The 20,444-nt window shown below is 38.6% G+C and overlaps 1 protein-coding gene across 2 annotated transcripts in view; it reads left to right on the top strand.

Annotated features, from left to right (window-relative positions):
• Nucleotides 1-18,377, top strand: part of CA13 (carbonic anhydrase 13) — a 32,514-nt gene extending 14,137 nt beyond the window's left edge. The window contains exons 4-7 of one of the 2 annotated variants that reach the window (XM_004766961.3): nucleotides 4,100-4,195; nucleotides 5,700-5,762; nucleotides 6,284-6,439; nucleotides 16,681-18,377. In XM_004766961.3, coding sequence (XP_004767018.1) covers nucleotides 4,100-4,195; nucleotides 5,700-5,762; nucleotides 6,284-6,439; nucleotides 16,681-16,800 — 435 coding nt within the window. In that variant the 3' untranslated portion in view covers nucleotides 16,801-18,377. The remainder of the gene's footprint in view (nucleotides 1-4,099; nucleotides 4,196-5,699; nucleotides 5,763-6,283; nucleotides 6,440-16,680) is intronic. The other variant, XM_045063154.1, reaches the window with a different exon arrangement.
• The last annotated feature ends 2,067 nt before the right edge of the window (nucleotides 18,378-20,444 follow it).

Genomic DNA, 20,444 nt, shown 5'->3' with positions numbered 1-20,444 from the left:
GTTTGAGCATGAATTGGGTTGAAACAGGAGTGGATAAGGAGAGTCCGTGAGGAGGAGGCTTTGTGGGACGTTCCGGATAATAGATGATGACTCAGTTAATTGGAGTGCTGGTGGCCAGTGCAGCTTTGGTGGGATTTGTTGATTGATTAGGTTTGAGAGAGAGGGAGAGGAGAGGGTCCTTGTTTCTGGTGGGAGATAAGAATGCTGATGGAGAATGAGGAAGTCTGGGTCAGACCTCAGGATTGATGGGGTGTTGGAAGCAGACAATAAACACATAAGTAAATGGTATATGGTAAATTCTTTGTTAGGAACAATACTATGGGATCTGGTAGTATGATTAAAAAGTTAGGAAAACTCACCATGAGAAAATCTATACAGCTTCTCATCAAATCTATACAGCTTAACAGCAAATACAGATGACCTCATGCAGAAATGAAGTTGGCACATTTAGGAAGTGAAAGGCTTTGGCTCCCGGGATTGGAATTAATGAGAGGAGGTTATAGGCTGTGTCCTAGAGAAGCAGGCAAGGACCATGTCTTATTGGGCTTTGTAGGGCATGGTAAGAAGTTTGGAATTTATCTTTGATGTATTGAGATAAAGACAATAGAAGGCTTTGGGCAGGGGAATGTCCTGTTCTAATTTATATTTTATAAAGTATAACTTGCTCCTGTGTGGAAAAGATGTCAGGCAAATGTTAAAATGGGGAGACAAGTTAGAAGTTTATGGAAGTATTTCAAATGAGCAAGGGTGGTGGTTTGGTCTATGGAAGTGGTGGAGGTAAAGGGGAGTCCGGGATATGTTTGGGAAAGAAAATCCATGGGACTTGCCAATGAAAAGGGTAGCAAGATTGAAGAAAGAAGAAAGAGGAATCTAGAAACATTCTTAAGACTTTGGCTTGTGCAAACACGAGGATCTTTCTGCCACTTACTCAGATGAACAAGTACAGGAAGGAGCAAGTTGCAGAGAGAAGCTGACTTTCTCTTGCGCACACATCAAGTTTGAGGTGTCCATTAGACCTTCTAGGCTCACATTCAAGAAGGCCATTAGGTACAGACTTGGAGTTTAAGGAAGACGTCCAGGCTGGAGATGGAGATATTTGGGAATCACATTTGATTTCAGGTTAAAAAGAATCCCTTTGTGCTCAGCTGTAGAAATGATTCTTAATTAGTTTTTCCCACCACTTTTGTACCTAATTTCATGACTGTCATCGAGTTGTACCCACTTGAAAAAAAAAAAAGAAGAAAAGAAATGAAAGGAAGAAAACATTTAGACTGTACCATATAAAAATTTAACTTTGAGTCTAATCTCATGACCTGTGACATTAACAGAGAGATTAAAGTGTTCTAAATCATGGAAAAACCTTACCCTAAGAGTTGTGTGTCTATAAAAAGTAGGCTAATAATCCACTCCCTATTTAAAACTTCATCTGATTACAGTTTGTACAGATTATATAAGCATATTAAATATGTAGTTGATAGTAAAACTATAATTTTAATATTAATGGTGATTTTTGGTAGGTTAAATATAATTTACATATCAATAGTATGCAGTTAAAATGCTAAAGTTGAATAATAGTATAATTTAGAAATTATTGGGTACCTGGGTGGCTCAGTGGTTGAGGGTCAGACTCTTGATTTTGGCTCAGGTCATGATCTCAGGGTCCTCAGCACGGAGTGTCCTTGAGATTTTCTCTCCCTCTCTCTGCCCCTCCCTGTGCTCCTGGTCTCTCATGAATAAATAAATAAATAAATAAATAAATAGAATCTAAAAAAAAAAAGATTATTTCCAATAGGGAAGAATCTTCTCATTTCCAGTTTTGTTGTGGCTATGAGTTCTTGCGATTGGCTTAAATCACTGAAGCTGTCATTGTTGGTCTGGAAATGTGAATTTGTTATTTGTCTGAGTTTTAATTCAAATACAAATGGTGGGGCATCTGGGTGGCTTAGTTGGTTAAGTGGTTGCCTTCAGGTCAAGTCCTGACCCCAGGGTCCTGGTGCTGAGCCCCAAGTTGGGGGAGGAGGTGTCTATACTCAGCAGGGAGTCTGCTTCTCCCTCTGTCAAATAAATAAATAAAATCTTAAAAAGAAACTCCCAAACGCTGCAAAAACAAATATGAATGCTAATACAGGTTGTATCAGTCCCTCTGAAGCTGTTGGTGCTAATTAGGCAAGGTGTGTGGGAGAGAGAAAGACTTGGAAAAAAAAAAAGATTTTTCTTGCTCTAGTTTCCCATAATCTAAATAGCTGTTGTTTTTTATTTTTTATTTTTTTTAAACAATTTTATGTATTTGAAAGAGTGATTGGGAGCACAAGTGGGGTGAGGGGCAGAGGGAAAAGCAGTCTCCCTGCTGAGCAGGGAACCCAACACTGGTCTCGATCCCAGGACCCCAAGATAATGACCTGAGCTGAAGGTAGATGTTTAGCTGACTGAACCCACCCAGGCACCTGTAAATAATTGCTGTTTTTTAACCAAGAAAATATATATAGATTCATCTCTCTTTAGTTACATATTCCTTTTCTAATCAGTTGTGAACCTAAAGACATCATTTCACTTCTTTTTCTTTCTTTGGTGTCATCTCTTACAACGTGAGCTGATGGGTTGGCACAGAGCCATTTAAAACAATTGTAATGTTCTTTTCAGCCCCTCCCTTAGAGTGGAATGTCTTGTGAGCCAAATGAATTCTGTTTCATCATCCAGTGTCTTCCGGGTTTCGTTCCTCCTCCAGCTATCTCACACCAACTTAGAACATGGTACTGCAGGGATCCACCTTTGTATTTTCCATCTGTATATCCCACAGTCTTCCTTGATTGTTTATGGGTGGTGGAGTGTTTCATAGTTTTGTAGCTCACTGGTTGTGATAATTCTTATTTATCCAGAAATTCCCCCATATTAGTTGCCTATGAAATAGGAAGTTGTATTTAAAGCATGGGATTAAAACCATGACTTTGAACATACTCAGTTCTCTCTTTTAAGAGACAGCTAGAAAGGTGACTTGTGCATGAAGCCCTTCATCTGTGTTTCCCCCTGAGGTGCCCGAAGGATTCACTGAAAGGAGATTGTATCTGAGGTCAGTCCTTAGTACAGGGGTTCTTGGACAGCATGGCATGCTCCTGATTATGGCCAAATTGTTTGAGTGTGGCACATTGCCCTTTGGTGTCTATTGTAGTGTGTTCTTCCCCTTAATCAGGAATGAAGATCTCCCCGGGGTGGTTTTCTGCCTTATTGTTATTCTTTCACAGTTGTTTGTGTGTTTGGGACACGGTACTGTGTACAGTCGCAGAACTTTTAGGACCCCTTTGGATTTTGAAGAACGCCACTTGCAAGAGGGCAGAGTTATGAAGTAGGTGTATTTTCTATTTTCTAGAGTTCCAGGCCCTCCAACTCCTTCCCTTTCCCCTTCTTTCCTTTCTCCCCCCTCAGTAGCACCAACTGCCTCTCATTTTCATCCTCAGATGTGCCTGGTTCCTAATTCCTGTTCCTAGACAAAGTCTCTTTGTCCCCGTTAAAACTTGCTATCAGCAAAGGATTGGAACATAATTCTAGAAGGTAACACATGTGTGAATACTGCTTAAGATAGTTCTGTTAAGGAGAATTTGCTTTTTCCAGTCATAAAAAGTCTTCGGGTATGGAGATGAACATCTGACTAGGCAGTTTCAAGAACAATCAGTACTGTCCTTAGCAGCAGGATTGTTACTACAAACCATCAGTTGACTTCTCCCCCCTCCTGTGAGCCTAAGCTTGTTTCCTGGACTCTGCTACCAGCCGAGATCTGACCCAAGGCTGCTCTGTTGCATTTCCACCCGTGGGAGGAGCCTTAAGTCACTCAGGAGCAATGGTTGGAGATTGCTTGGACCAGAGGGGCTTGGCAGGATGCTCCAGAATGTTCTAACTAGTGCTGTAGACCTTCCTATAGTATACCACAGACTCCAAGTGGCCATGGTACTTGTCTTTGGCTTTTAGACAAAAGCAAAAAGGAAGATTCTGTGAAGAAGACATTATACACATGTGTGCACAAACCCAGGATATCTATATAAATATTTCATTTTCATTTATGTTTTTAAAGATTTAAAAAAATTTTTTTGAATTGTGTCCCTTTCAGCTCCATGTTGTTCATTGGAATTCAGACAAATACCCCAGCTTTGTTGAGGCAGCTCATGAGCCAGATGGACTAGCTGTGTTGGGAGTATTTTTACAGGTGAGAATCTACCAATTTCATTTTAAATAATTCCTCAGCCATGTTGGATAAAGAGTTTCAGTCATGGAAAATGTAATCTTACCATTTTTAATAGTAAACTCCTTCTAAGTTTAATGTTTTCCTTTGGAAATTATATTAAACATTTATGTTTTAATTTATGATTTATCTAACAGCCCAGAACTACCTTAGAAGTATTGTCTTACATCTTCTCTTATTGTCCATTGATCATTTTTATGTGAACAGAAACAGCTGCAGCCGCAGCCACAACAATAGTAGCAGGAGTAACAACTGAGATTCGAGAAGGAAATCTTTATTCTAGTCTCTTCCTGATGACACAGTATTTAGAGATACAGGACCGAGTGAAGTTCAAATTCCTCAATCTTGAAGCACCAGTTTTACCACAGCGGTCTGTTGTCTCAAACACACTGATCAGTTTTTAAAAACTGTTGTTGTCTTTTCCTTTGTCTCATATTCACACGTGGTGAAGCAAGTGTCCTTGTTATGATCCCCGTGGGTGGGTTGGGCCGTTCAGCTCCCACTGTGACCGCATTCTTGCAGGGCCGGCGCTTTTGCTCTGCCACTGACTCTGTGCAGTGTTGTAACCCCTTGGGGCTGGGCTGGCACTGGGAGAAATACAGGGCAGAACAGAGGGTGGGATGAATGGCAGCAGCTGGCTTCTTCCCTTTGGCGGCCAAGTCCGCTGGTGGCAGTGGAATGCAAGTGAGGCAAGAGATTATGTTTTAATCCTGAAGGATTTAAAAGCTTAGTTAGATTCAGGACATCCATAATAATGAAGAGAGGTACATATATTTTTCTGATGATGATTTCTACTCATTGATAATATATCATGTTGGTTCAGGAACTTAAATCATTTTAGGTGGTAAGTGGGAGATTTTTTTCTTTTCTTTTATTTATTTGAGAGAGAGAGAGAGAGAGAGAGAGAGCACATGCAGGGGAAGGAGCAGAGGGAGAAGCAGGCTCCCCACTGAGCAAAGAGCCCCATGTGGGACTGGATCCCAGGACCCTGGGATTATGAACTGAGCCAAAGGCAGATGCTTAATGGACTGAGCCACCCAGGTGTTGCTGGAGATATTTTCTTTTAATGCTTTGATGTCTCAAGAGTCAGTTTGGTTCTAGGATCTGAAGGTCACATCTGGTTGAATAGTATTATGTTAGAGTTTCCTAAGGGAGTTTTCTCTTAAGTTAACCTGTATCTTAAACATTCACAAAGCTGAAAAACTATGTAGCTATTAATACTAGTTTTGGAATCAAGCTTAAAATTCAGCCAAGGAACCTGTAACATTACCTTGTTCAGATTCTTCTAGCATGATAAAGTCAGCAGGTGAAAGGCAGCTTCATTATAGAACAATCTCTGTTTGTTCTGGGCTGGCGTAGGTTTTTTTTTTTTTTTTTTTTTTTTAAATTCAAAACCAATTATTGAAATGGAGTGAACCAGACCTGTTCTGCTACAGTAACCATTTCTTCTGAAATTTTGTGCTTTCAGATTGGTGAACATAATTCTCAACTGCAAAAGATTACAGACATTTTGGATTCTATTAAAGAAAAGGTAAAATGAAATATTATTTGCTAATGACTAATATATTTGTTGTTCTCTCCTAAAGTTTTTTACTTTCTTTTAATAACTTAGACATATGTTCACATGGAACATATGCTATCTGCTTTGAAGCAGGTTTGGAATACACTTGATCAATAGAGCAGAATCAACCTATTACCATTTGTCTTTTGAAAATTATGAGGGGGGGTCTTAAATTACCTAAAATCATTACTAACAAAACTATGCATGATTAGTTTCTGGTATTGGAGTGTTGCATAATCAGCATCTAAAACTTGCAACACATTTTAAACAAATCTTGTGTTCTTAAATAAATCTAGGGAATGTGCTACTTCATCTAAAATATTTAGGTTAAGACAGAAACCTTTTTTTTAAGATACAAAGGCAGATACTAAATAATTCCACGAATTAAAGAATTCTAGCACAATGGTCTTTCATTGGATTTTTTTTTTTGGGGGGAGGGCAGTGTCAAACTCTCCCATTTTAATTTGTGGGAATTCTCTTTTCTCTACTAGGGTAAACAAACTCGATTCACAAATTTTGACCCATTATCTCTGCTTCCTCCATCCTGGGACTACTGGACATATCCCGGTTCCCTCACTGTCCCACCTCTTCTTGAGAGTGTCACATGGATTGTTTTAAAACAACCTATAAATATCAGCTCTCAACAGGTATGTCGCTTCTTCAAGGTAGATCCTGATTTACCGGAGGAGAACTGGATCAAAACTTAAAAAAAAAATCTTGCCCTTAATTTCTGGGACATGATGACGGCTGTGTTTTCCCTTCATTAATCAGATAGGTAGTTGGACTGGGTAAAACTCATGTCCCTTTCTTATTTGACCTTCTCTGATTAGATGATTGCTCTCCCTGTTCTTTGAAATGTAACGTGCATACAGACACTGAGGAAGGTGACTTTAAAGGCTATACTTGTTTTCTTTTATGGGCTGAGATATAAGCAGGCTGGTAGATAAACAGGGAAATTAGGAGAAAGGCTATTCTTAAAAGGGGACTTTCTTCTTTTTGACCTCAGTCCTGAGACCTGTTCCTCCTACAGATGATGTCGCAGTCAGAAAGTGAGCAGTGTGGGGCACCTGGGTGGCTCTGCCTTCGGCTCAGGTCATGATCGCAGGGTCCTGGGATTGAGCCCCGCATCGGGCTCTCTGCTCAGTGGGGAGCCTGTTTCCCCTCTCTCTCTGCCTACTTGTGATCTCTGTCTGTCAAATAAATAAATAAATAAAATCTTCAAAAAAAAAAAAAAAAGAAAGAAAGAAAGTGAGCAGTGACACAGCAATGGGTTTCTTGGCTTTTGCGGACAGAACTTTTGTGGGTCTGCTTGAGGGGCTGTAAGCATTTCCTGAGATGCTGTTGGGTGCCTACCTGTGCTGTTCTAGTGAAGACAATGCTTCACTTGTTTTTCTGATAAACGTACGGAGTCCCCACGAGAAGCCATGCCATCTGCAGACTCGGACTGGCTTGGATGCCCAGAAACTCGGCCTGGGTCTATGACCCATGTGACTGACCTACCAGACAGGTGGATGTGATGTTTTCTGTGGATGTTGTGCTGAGTGGGTTTTCTTTGCTTTTTGTTTTCCTTTTTAAATTACTTGCCGCACCATCTTAGCAAGAACACAGGCTGGTAACTTTTGCAGGTAATCTGTTCTGGGCTTGCCCACCTGCCTAGCTGTTTCTGTTTGACCCCCAAAGACTAGAGCTCGTTCACCTTTGCCAAGGTCATGTTAGGTAACATTTTTCCTTGGCGTGTTGAACACATCCAACTTATGTTGGCCTTATCTTTAGGATTAAAGCCAAATAATAATCTGGAACATATTGATCAAAACATTTTGTAAAAGTGTGGATTGAAGTTCAGAGCTTGACAGACATGGAAATTCCTGTGACTTTTCCCCTCATGAATAAGGTGCCTCGTGTCATAAGAAAAAGACCTGTCACTGATCCAGTGGCTTTTCTAACAGAGTAAATTTTTCTTTCCTCCATGTGTTAAACTGTTCACTTTTACATTCCTTTCTTAAATTTGAACAGGGTAAGGGCAACAATTAATAAATTATATCATCAAGGTGGTAATAATAAGAGTTCATGTTTTTCCTCATATTTCAAGGATATTTTTATCTCTTAAAACCAGTTGGAAATTAACTTTTTAAAATCCACTTGCCATTTAGAATAGAATATATCAAAATATATAATTTAGTTCCTTAAAATACTTAAAGCTCTTAATCAAAAATGACTCTCTCTAAGTTTAGGAATTATGCCTGCCTAGCTGTGGTTTCACTACTGTATCTAATTTGAGGCTCAGTTAATTAAAAATAATTATTAATGTGGTTTTTATAAGGTAGAGTATAAAAAATAATAACTATACTTTAGAGCTTTAGTTTGATTGATAATTCACTGAGATCTACTTAAATTCACTTACATCTACTCTAGCATGAATAATTTTAGACATTTTCATTTTTAAAAAATATTTTATTTATTTGAGACAGAGAGAGAGAATGAAAGAGCACAGTAGGGGGCGGGGCAGAGACAGAGGGAGAACCAGACTGCTCACCAGGGACCTGGACATGGCCCATCTCAGAACCCCAAAATCATGACTTAAGTTGGAGGCAGACTCTTAACCATCTGAGCCATCTAGACAGGTGCTCCAGACATTTTCATTTTTAATCAGATGGAAATGATTATCTGAATAATAATTCAAATTATTTTAATATGATATTATGGTGATTTTAAGAGTTAAAGAATGAAGCAAAAGATATTTCAGAAGTCCAATCCCAGTTTAACCATGAGAAAAACATCAGATAAAGCCCAGCTGAGGGAGGTTCTGCAAAATAGCCGGTCAGTGCTCCTCAAAACTGTCGAGGTTATCAAAAGCAAGGTAAATCTGAGAAATTGTCGTCATCAAGAAATGCTCAAGGAAATATGATTACTGAATGCAATGTTCTTTCCTGGTGGGATCTGGAACAGGAAAATACATTAGGTAAAAACAAAGGAAATCTTAATAAAGAATGGACTTCAATTAGTGAGAATATATTAACACTGGTTCACCAATTGTGAATAATGTACCACCCTAATGTAAGAGATTGGTAATAGGGCACATGGAGTGTGGGGCTTATGAGAACTATTTGTACTGTCTTAGCAATAATCCTGTAAATCTAGAACTATTCTAAAATAATAAGGTTATTAAGAAAATCTAAAACATGAGAGGGTTGAGATGATTATTCAGTGTTTATCTCTTTTATATAAAGTGAAATGAACGTGTCTTTCGAGTATACCACGTAATTAAGAATTAATTTCTGAAAGATAATTTCTGATCCCAATTTTGGCTTCTCTTTATTTTTGAAGTCCCTGAAACACATTGTTTTGTGTATTTTCCAATTCTACTATATAATGTCACTAGCTATGAAGATTAAATTCTTTTTTTAGTTAGTTAGTGCCAATTTTTTTTCCTAGGTTTTTTTCCACTGCTATTTCTTGCCCAGTCACTGTTTGACCAGAAGGGCAAACACATGGTTTTCATTTTCTTTTATTTGATTCAAGCCCATTTTAGTTCCCAGAGTCATTTATTGGAATGCTTAATTTAACTGCCAGACCAGTAAACAGATATGCTGTTTTCAGATAGTTTTGATAATAGATCTGTCATTCTCTTTGGAAGGCTAGCTGTTCTGCTAAGTTTCTTTGGGTTATCCTAAATTATCTAAATTGGCTCTCTGCTGAATTCAGTGTGTGAAATACTTGGTTTTAATTCTATGCTCTTTTGAAAAAAAAATTCTCTTGGTCTTTTGTTATGAGATTGCCATACGGTAAAATTCATGAGTTTAATGTGCAGTTGATGGTTTCTGTTATCGTATATTACCATGCAGCAACCACTGGATCAAGATATAAAATAGATCCCTCTGCCAGAATATTTCCTTATGCTTCTTTGCATTCTACCTCCTTCCTCACCCATGGCCCTGGGCAGTCTCTGAGATGCTGTCACAAGGATTCTGCCTTTTCTAGAATTTTATTTAAATGGAATCATATAGTATGTAGATTTTTGCGTTTGACTTCTTTTACTTAGCATAATGTTTTCGAGTTTCACTGATAATTTTTGTTACTGAGGAATATTCTATATCCCTAGAATATTCATATTCTATGATATACGACCTTACTTTAAATTTATTCATATTCCATGATATACCACCTTTTAAAAAAATCTATTTACCAATTGATGGATATTTGGGTTGCTTCCAGTTTGGGGCTATTCTGAATAACAGCTGTACATTTTTGTAAGTTAGGAATAATTGACACGTACAATTTTGTGTGGGCACATATTTTCATGTTCTATGGCCATAGCTAGCACTTACATGTTTAATTGTATAAGGTACGGCCATATTGTCCTTTAATGTGGCTGTTCCATCTTCCATTGTTACCAGCAATAACATTAGAACAGGTATTTCTGCTTACTGGGGTTGCTCTTATCTTGCCCATCTGTACCCCTCGGAGATTTCTAAGTTCCTCCACATCCTTATCAGCACTTGGTGTTGTCAGTCTTTTGAATTTTGGCCATTCTCGTGGGTAAATGTGATTTTTCAAATTTGCATTTGTCTGGTGAGTAGTAATGCTGAGCTTTTTTTCAGGTGTTTGTTGGCTGTGCGCATATCTTCTTTTGTGAAATATCTGTTGAAATCATTTTTTCCTTTTTAAAAATTGGGTGTTTGTGTTTTTTTTTTTTGACAAGTGTTCGTGTTTTTATTATTGAATTGCAAAGGTTCTGTATACAATAAGGATAACACCCTTTTTAAAATACATGTTTTGCCGAAGTTTTCTCCTAGTCTATTGGTTGCCTTTTTTTAAAACTGTCTTTTGAAGAGCAAAAGTCCTTAACTTTGATGTAGTCCATTTTTATCAGTTTATCGCTTATAGTTTGTGCTTTTGGTGTCCTGTTTTAAGGACTAACTATAAGCCACAGATTTTTTTTTTCATACTCTAAGTAATGGTTGTAGCTCTCACATTTCATGATGATTTATGATTTAAATTTTAGGTATGCTGTGCCCCATTTTCTCTTTCCTTTCCTTCTGATATTTCAATTACACATATATTTAACCTTTTAATAACATCTAACAGATCCCCAAGATGCTATTTTAAAAGATATTTTTTATTTAAATCCAATTTAATTAACATGTGGCATATTATCAGTTTCAGAAGTAGAGTCAGTGTTTCGTCAGTTGCATGTAACCCAGAGCTCATCACACCACGTGCCCTCCTTAATGCCCATCACCCGCTTACCCCATCCTCCCACGACCCTCCCCTCTGGCAACCCTCAGTTTGTTTCCTATAGTTAAGAGTCTCTTATGGTTTTTCTCCCTCTCTCATTTCACCAAGACTAATTTTTAGATAATTTTTTAAAATCTCTGTTCTTCACTATGGGCAATTTCTATAGATCTATATTTAAGTTCATTTGCTCTTTCCTCTGTCATGTCAATTTGACTGTTAAGTCTACCAGGTAATTTTTTGTTTTAGCAATTCTCTATTTTAGTTCTACATTTTCTATTTTCTTCCTTTTTATTATATTTATTTTTCTGCTGAGACTTCCTACTACTCTGCATTAAAGATGCTTTGTTTAATATACAAACCTCAGTTAGTTAAAGTAGTCATTAAAAACAAACAAACAAACCAACAAACCCTGTGTGTGCCTGAGTGGCTCAGTTGGTTAAGCATCTTGCCTTTCAGCTCAGGTCATGATCTCGGGGTCCTGGAATCAAGTCCCGCATCAGGCTCCCTGCTCAGCAGGGAGTCTGCTTCCTTCTCTTCCTCTGCTCCTTCCTGCTGCTTGTGCTCTCTTGCTTTCACACATACTTGCACTCTCTCACACATAAATAAATAAAATCTTTATTAAAAAAAACAAGGGGCACCAGGGTGGCTCAGTGGGTTAAGCCTCTGCCTTCGGCTCAGGTCATGATCCCAGGGGCCTGGGATCGAGTCCCGCATTGGGCTCTCTGCTCAGCAGGGAGCCTGCTTCTCCTTATCTCTCTCTCTGTCTGTCTCTCTGCCTATTTGTAATCTCTCTCTCTGTCAAATAAATAAATAAAAAATCTTAAAAAAACAAAACAAAACAAAACAAAACAAAAAAACAAAACAAAACCCAAAACCAAACAAAAAAACCTTGTAAGTTCCTAATTTGGTTCATCTTGGGTCAGACTGTTGATGTTTCTTTTTTTGAGAATGTGTTCCATTTTCTTGCTTCTTTGTTAAGTAATTTTTTATTACTTAACAAAGAAGTGGTAGAGATTCTGGATTTGGTTATTTTTTTCTGATGAATATTATTTCCCTCGTGTGAGTAGGTTGTGTTTGTTTGTTTGTTTGTTTTTCCAGCACTTATTTTCTTTCTTGTGCAGCAGCTCTGGTCTCAGTACAGCCGTGTATGGTTCTTGGGTATAGAGTTTGAGGATCCTCTCTCTGCCTCTGCTGCAACTTTGTGCACCTTGCAGACTCTACTCAGCTCAGGTGAAAAGCTGGGAGAGATAGAAACTCACTTGTAGAGCTCCCATCTGCCCTTCATGTGAGCACAAACTACCCACTTGAGTCCCCCTGCTTCTCTTTACTCTCTAGGACCTGTGAATTGTCGCTTTTTTGTATTTATGTCTGGGTTTTAGAGTTTTCTACAGGGAGGCTGTCTGTAGGATCTTAGTCCAACCGATTTGAAAGCAATACCTAGTGTCCTTTTAAAATAGTAAAATGCTATATTATGTAATTAAAGATAATGATCTAGGAATACTCTTCTTAACTTCTGCATCTTTAGACTAACTGGGAAATGGGGAAAGAATTCATTCACTGGAACATTAATTTTGACTTACATTTTTAAAAAACTAAAGTTCTAAATTATAGGCGAGTGCAAGTCAATTCTGGAGTTGTTTAATAATTGCTAACTCTTGCAAGGCATAATGCAAAAGATACAAAGAAGTGTTAAAAATGTCCCTTGTCCTCAAGTAGTTTATAATCTAACAGACAAGATAAAATAAATGCGTAAAAAACAGTAACACAGTAGCTGTGCTTGATATGTAAGAGAAATAAGGTGTAACGGAAGTTCAACAGGGGAGAGACTATTTTATTGGAGAAATCAGGAAAAGACTTCTTGAAAGCGCTGATATCTGGGCTAGGAAAAGGGCGATGACGGGTTGGAGGTAGTAAAGGAAAAGGAGCAGTTTCAAGAAAGGACACTGTAACTAAAGGCAAGAAAAAGAGGTGCAGAAATTGTGGGTGCCTTTGTACCTAAGTTTCTCAGACTCTATTGTATACAACAATCACCTGGGGAAGCTTATCAAAAATGTGAATCCTTGGGCGTTATCAGAAATTCTCACACAGAATGTCTGGGGATAAGGATCGGTAACCTGAAGTTTTAAGAATCTCCCCAAAGTCTCTTCATTCAGGTACTCTGGGATCACCCTTGACAAAACGGGCTCCGAGTGTCTCTGATTAGAGACAATCTAGTCAGTTGGCCCCCGCTGGTTCCAGAAGCCAGGCTAACTAGTTTTGGAAGCCTTATTAGAGTTAGACATATTACCTATTTTAGAGATCGATTTTGAAGTGTTTATACCTAAAAAGACGATATTCAGGATTTGTTTCAAAGTAATCCAGGGTGAGCCTGAGGGGAGGCGGGAAGAGGAGAGTGTGGATGCAGTGAAGGTGCCTGCGTGTTCTTGACGGTGAAGCTGGGTGCTGAGTGTGTGGTGGCTTACGTGGCTGCTCTTTCTAGCTTTATGTGTGTTTGAAAGTTTCCATAATAAAAGGTTAATGAAAAGAGATTAGGGGAAAATAGAAATAAAAAATAGAGATGCAATATAGTGCTGTGTTTAGTGTAGGACTTACTTGCCAGATGGCTTCTTTACTGAAACTTCTTAGCTGTCCCTCAGGTGCTTCATCTTTAAAATGGGGATACGAGGTGTGTGTGAGGGGACTTGGTCCCATACCTGGCCCACCATGTTCTGGAAGGGACATTTTACTTTTATTATCCAGCTTTGGGAGGGAGTGGAGGACTATTAGACTTTTAAGCTCTAGAGTGGCATAAGCAAAGCGATTTACAAAACATTAGACAAAGTATTTCTGCTTACTAGGGTTGCTCTATAAGGATGTTAAATTTTCAGTATTAGAGCCAAGAAAACCAGCAAAACAGATCACACCCTCCTCAGCCTTCAGGCTCATCTGGGGAGACTCCTGCCAGGACTCGTGTAGATGCTATCAGCCCTCGTGACAGAGTGGTAGATTTTTCTGTCTGCAAGAAGCCCAGGGGCCCAGAGAGCGGCGAGACTGGTAAGGGCCAGCCAGCGGTGTGCAAGTTGGTGGTTAGTGCGGTGGTGAAGGACGCCAGAGCCGAGAGAAGCAGATCTGAGCAGGGACTGGCGGACGCAACGCTACCTAGCCTGACTGAGTGATCCAGAGGGAGATCCAGAGCCAGAGAGGGAAGGAGTTTGGTGAGACATCAGGATTGGCTCAATGAATCTCACCAAAATGTACAGGCAGGTCAGAGAAAGAACTAGAGAAATTCCTGTGAGGTTAAGGTGTTACGGAGGTAGGTAGCCATGACCAACTTGCAGAGGACTCAAAGGAGGGTGGGGGGTGGGTGCCTGGGTGGCTCAGTTGGTTAAGCATCTGCCTTTGGCTCAGGTCACAGTCCTGAGGTCCTGGGGATCCCTGCCCCTTTCCCTGCTCCTTCTCTCTCTCTCTCTCTCCCCTGCCCCTACCCCTGCTCTCCCTTTCTTTTTCTCAAATAAATAAATAAAATCTTAAGAAAAAAAAAAGCCAACCTCTTCAGAGGAATGGGCAGCATCACTGGGAGGCCAGCTGTGCTTGCTGAGGCCAGCAAGCTGGTGCCCTGATTCAGGCCTTGGGATTCCTGCATGGCCATTGGGAGAGGCCATTTTGGACAGACCTGATCCCCATGATCTGCAGAAGGCTGAGTGTTTTCCCTGTGGCTCTAGAGGTTAGATTTTATTTACCTCCACTGCTTGGCTTTCCCAGAGAATTATTCAAGTCTCATCTGGCTCTAGCTATAATCCGGTCTAATGAAATATGAATAATAGTAGGTTGTAAATATTTGTCTTACCTTGCCCATCTATACCCCTCGAAGTATCACCTGTGGAAAGACATGGCTGCTTTATATGATGCATGAACCTGTCTCTGTGAAGTGTGCTGACAGACCGTTGCCTGCTAGTTATGGAGGACCTCCATCACCTCTGCCTCCCCTACTGGCTAGTACTGTACAAGAAATATTTTAGTCTTCAACTAAATGGTGATGATGGAAACGTAATAGATGTGTCCTAGTGTGAATTTTTTAAAAAGATTTATTTATTTACATGAGAGAGAGAGAGAGCACAAACAGGGGAGGGGTAGAGGGAGAAGCAGACTCTCCAATGAGCAGGAGCCTGATGCGGGACTTGATCCCAGGGTCCTGGGATCATGACCTGAGGTGAAAAGGCAGATGCTTAACCAACTGAGCCACCCAGGTATCCCTATCTTAGTGTGAATTTGCTTGATTCTGCAATTAAATGACTAGCATAGATTAGAGAATGGAGACTAGTTTTTAAAGATTTTTTTTTTTTTTTTTTTTGGTTGGAGAAAGAGCAGAAGCAGGGGAAGCAGCAGACAGAGGGAGAAGCTCCTTACTGAGCTGGGAGTCCAATGCAGGAATTTTATTCTCAATAATTTAATAATTTGTCTTTGCTCAAGTGAAATAGGAAAAGAAACACCAGAAACATAGTTGAGTTAATTGGTAATACATTTTTGGTGAACATTTACCCAGTCTTCATTTTACTACTGTAGACTGGTGCTAAATCTTGATAAATAGTATTAACTCACCAAGGAATTGTTAAATAATTTATATAACATGCCTAGAGTAGAGAACTTCAGCAATTAAAAATAGTAGTGTAGATTTATGTTTATTGACATACAAAGATATATAGGATATCTATTAAGTAAAAAAATAAGGTTTCAAAAGAGCATGATAGTTGAGCCATTTTTATAAGAAAAATTGTGTGTGCATTCACATGTTTGTATACACAAAAACATCTGGAAGAGTGTACTCCATAAGGTTAACTGTGATTATATCTTGTGATGTAATCACCAGTAATTTTTATTTTCTTCTTGATGCTTTGTGTGTTGTATGAGTTTGTAAGACAAGTCAGCATTTTTTTTTTTGTAATAAGAAAATTTAAGCCCTTTGGATGAGAAATATGCCTATATCGCTAGAATTGTATTTAAACATTATCAGAGGTTGAACAATCCAAGCGTTTACCATAGTTAGCTGTTCAAGGCTCAAGTATGGTGAGAGCAAAATCATTGCTTAACGAAAACAGTACTTGAAAGCTCAATATTCTATAGGATGAACACCACAAGGTTGCCATGAAAATTGAGGTTCTGTGGTACTGGAGTACTAGTACGTGTTTGGTGTGATTGCACTATTACCTATTGAGAACATAGAACCCAATGCTTCACTTTATTGATGAGGTAACTGAAGACCAGCACCCAAGGCATTCCAACTGGTGCCAGACCGAGGACTGGGACTTATCTCTGGAAGCCAGTACAGTGTGACTTTTCCATGGTCCCGTTTTGCCTTTGTAGGTGACATTCTCTGAATCCTAGACATGTCCTCTTTGAACCACATTCTGTTTCCTCATATTACCTCTGTCCTCAGATGAAGAGTGCTTATGTACTTCATTTTTTGAACCCACAGGTATTTGTATAGTGGTGAGAACTTAGCAGAAGTGGTGTTTTCTTATATATATGACTCATAATTTAGAACAGTTTTATGGTAATATATTTTAGTTCCTGGTAGAGGAAAGGTTCTATGTTTCATAACTTTCAGTGGAGGGCAGTTCGGCAACCTTGGTGTGACCTTCTGTGCTGAAGCCAACACTGTTCTTTTCTTTAACAGCTGGCCACATTCCGCACTCTCCTCTGCACGGCGGAGGGCGAGGCGGCGGCTTTTTTGTTGAGCAATCACCGCCCACCACAGCCTCTGAAGGGCCGAAAAGTAAGAGCCTCTTTCCATTAAAAATTGTCACCAGCTGACCACCCCGAACAGGTCTGTGAAGAGAAGACAAAACACAAAAATCCCCCCAAACAGCTCTTTCCTAGAATTCTTATTGATTGGTACCATTTTGCTCTGAGCTTCAGCACCACAAGGAAGATCAGATCTCTGTAATCAAGCTAACTCAACTCATCCATCTCAGACTTGCACTCATGGGTATTCAAACAGTAAACACTGGTTGATGTGTGTTGAGATCCACAACATGCATCTACTTCAACCTGCGTGAAAACATGGCAGGCGTTGCAAAACCTCCGAGTCCATTAAAAATATTCCCTTGCCCTAGAGTTTGAATCAGCCATATCTCTCAGTAATGTTTGGTCAAACAATTAAAATCTTCTCCAGAATGATAAGATTGTGATATCTTTTTCTACATGAGCAAGTCTGCTTAATGTCTTGGTATCATTCCAATTCATAAAAAGTTGATAATATTTCCTTTTAAAATGAATTTTTTTCTGATTACGCTGTTGATCCCCATTGCACGGTACCTTTAATTAGATGAACAATAGAGCGTGGTGGGGGGTGGGATATAATCCTCACTGGGTCTACTCCACAGCTCAAAATCAACCCATCCAGTTTTGTTGGGAATCCCTCAGGATATCAGTGACTGTATAAACGTCAATGAATTATGCCCTATATCACATTCATGCGGTAATGTTAATGATAAACAGATTAATAATTGACTAAATGCATTGGTTTGAAACTAACAGATTGGAAGGTACCTGGCAAGTGGAGAAGCCCAAGGGCCTGATGGATAGGTTGCTTACTTTTTCCCCATGTTTTGTCAACAGAACAGGGATCAATCCTGTGTAGGTCACTGTTCTGCCAAGTGGTGGAAAATATTTACTCGGGTCTCATATAAATATACAATCCATCCATAAACCCTCCAACCCATTTCCCTGGCAAAGCCCATCTCGCCTTTCATGCACGTCCCTCAATTGCAAAAGTAATTTTGTAAGCTGGCTCTTGGTAATTCATTTTAACCTATAGTCCCTAGTGTATTTCTGTTTGTTTTTGGTGAAGGGGGTGGTGAACGTCCTTTTGCTCTCTCTGGTGCAAGTGGCATGACACTATTAACCACATATAAGACTTGAACACATGGTACACTTCTGTCATCTGAGAGAAGTTTAGCCGAGTTTCCTTGATTTTTGTTAATTTGTATCAGACACTATTCCTCCTCTGGATGTAGATTTTGATAATTCAAATTATTCTGCCATAGTCTTCTTGATAGGATAACTGAGTATCAGTAAATTGTGTAATAATGCTGGACTCAGTTGCAGAAGATAAACTCCTGAAGTCTAATGCTGGTACCTTGGCCGTTTTTGTTTTCCCTCACAGCGTCTAGCTTAAGCCTTGCAGGAGATGGCCATCTAGTAATTATTTAATGAACTGAATGTTTTAAAATGTTTTTATTTGATATCTTTGGCGATTATCTTTCTGCTTGTGATTAAATGCACTCTCAGTAAAATAAAGTAAATAAATTTATGTCTTAAAAAATGCTTTTTTTTTAAGTGCAAGTAAAATAAATTTATCTCTTAAAAATGCTTTCTTCTTAAAGGTATAATTATTGAATCTACTTGTGTAACCAGATGTTTTAACGGTTTTAAAAATACCAGTGTTGAATGGAAGGGTGTTTCTTTAGTTTGGGAAAGCATGTTGTGAACTATCCTGGTGGGAGAAAGAAGTCTGTTTTCTCAGAGAAAGTACATTGTTCTTTTGGAAGGGTTGTGTAATGAGGATTGTAATTACTTTGTGTGAGAGTTATTACTTTGTAATTTATGGTTTCTGCTACAGTATTGCATTGGTCTGTGCTACAAATTGGACTTACGTAGACTAAAAACATCTACACAGCACCGATTCTCTTGAAGACTGTTAATTTATCTATCTCATAAGGGCGAAAGGTCTAGGTGTATGCTGCAGTTGTGATCTCTTAAAAAGATTAAAGAGTATAAATACTAGTATAGATCTCTCTTGTTTCCCACACATGTATTGGATTTATGTTCATTAAACATTTTGTATTTTAAGTTGGATTCAATCACAATAAAGAAAATGAGACAAACTTTGAACTGTATCAGGGACCCCCGTATATACAAGACACAGAATGAGATTATATTTTTACACTTTTTTATATAGAAAATAATCCCAAACTCACAGAAAAAATGTAAACATAGTATATATTTTTATGAATTATTTGAGAGTAAGTCACCAACTGCTTTTGCTCTATCATCGCACAAACTTTAGTATATATTTTCTATGAGTGAGGACATTGTCCTACATAACTACAATATACTAAAACAACCATAAGAAGTAAAAGGCATCCAAATCATCAAGAAAGGAGTTAAACTTTCACTATTTGCAGATGACACCAAAAGACTCTATGTAGAAAACCCAAAAGACTCCACCAAAAAATTCATTAAAGTCACAGGAAACAAGATCAATGTACAGAAATCCATTGCATTTTTATACACCAGTGATGAACGAGCAGAAAGAGAAATCAAGAAATTGATGCCATTTACAATCACACCAAGAACCATAAGATAGCTAGGAATAAGCCTAAGCAAAGAGGTAAAAGAGCTATACTCCTAAAACTATAAAATACCTATGGGAAGAAATTGAAAATGACACAAAGAAATGGAAAAACATTCCATGCTAACAGATTGGAAGAACAAATATTGTTAAAATGCCTATACTACCCAAAGCAATCTACACATTTACAGCAATCCCTACTGAAATCCCACCAGCATTCTTCACAGACTAGAATAAATAACCCTAGCATTTTATGGAAACACAAAAGACCTTGAATAGCCAAAGCAATCTTGAAAGAGAAAAACAATGCTGAAGGCATCGTGTTTGCAGACTTCAACTTATATCATAAAGCTGTAGTGATTAAGACAGTATGGTACTTACACAAAAAGAGATAAAAGGAACAGAATAGAAGACCCAGAAACAAACCCACAACTATGTGGTCAACTAATCTTTGACAAAACAGGAAAGATATCCAATGGAAATAGGACAGTCTCTTCAATAAATGCTATTTGGAAAAATGGACAGCAACATGCAGAATTAAACTGGACCACATTATTACATCATATTCCAAAATAAATTCAGAATGGATGAAAGACCTAAATGTGAGACAGGAAAGCATCAGAATCTTGGAGGAGAACATAGGCATATTGACATAGAACATAGAACATTGACCTGGGGTGTAACAACTTCTTGCTAGACACATCTCCTGAGGCTAGGGAAACAAAAGCAAAAATGAACTGTTGACACCAAATCAAAACAAAACACTTCTGCACAGCAAAGAAAACAATCAATAAAACCAAAAGACCACTATCAAATGGGAGAAGATATCTGAAAATGATGTCTGATAAAGAGTTAGTATCCAAAATCTATAAAGAATTTATCAAACTCAACACCCCAAAAACAAACAAGCCAGTAAAGAAATAGGCAGAACACAGGAATAGATATTTTTCCAAAGAAGACATCCAGAGGGCCAACAGACACATGAAAAAATGCACTGCATTGCTCATCATCAGGGAAATACAAATCAAAACCACAATGAGCTAACATTTCACACTAGTCAGAATGGCTAAAAACAACAACACAGG

Source organism: Mustela putorius, unplaced genomic scaffold (genome assembly GCF_011764305.1).
Source record: "Mustela putorius furo isolate JIRA1106 unplaced genomic scaffold, ASM1176430v1.1 tig00003846_pilon_pilon_pilon, whole genome shotgun sequence".
In the NCBI taxonomy this organism is placed as follows: domain Eukaryota; kingdom Metazoa; phylum Chordata; class Mammalia; order Carnivora; family Mustelidae; genus Mustela; species Mustela putorius.
The sequence above is the reverse complement of the archived record's forward strand: the minus strand, read 5'-3'. Positions and strand labels throughout refer to the sequence as shown.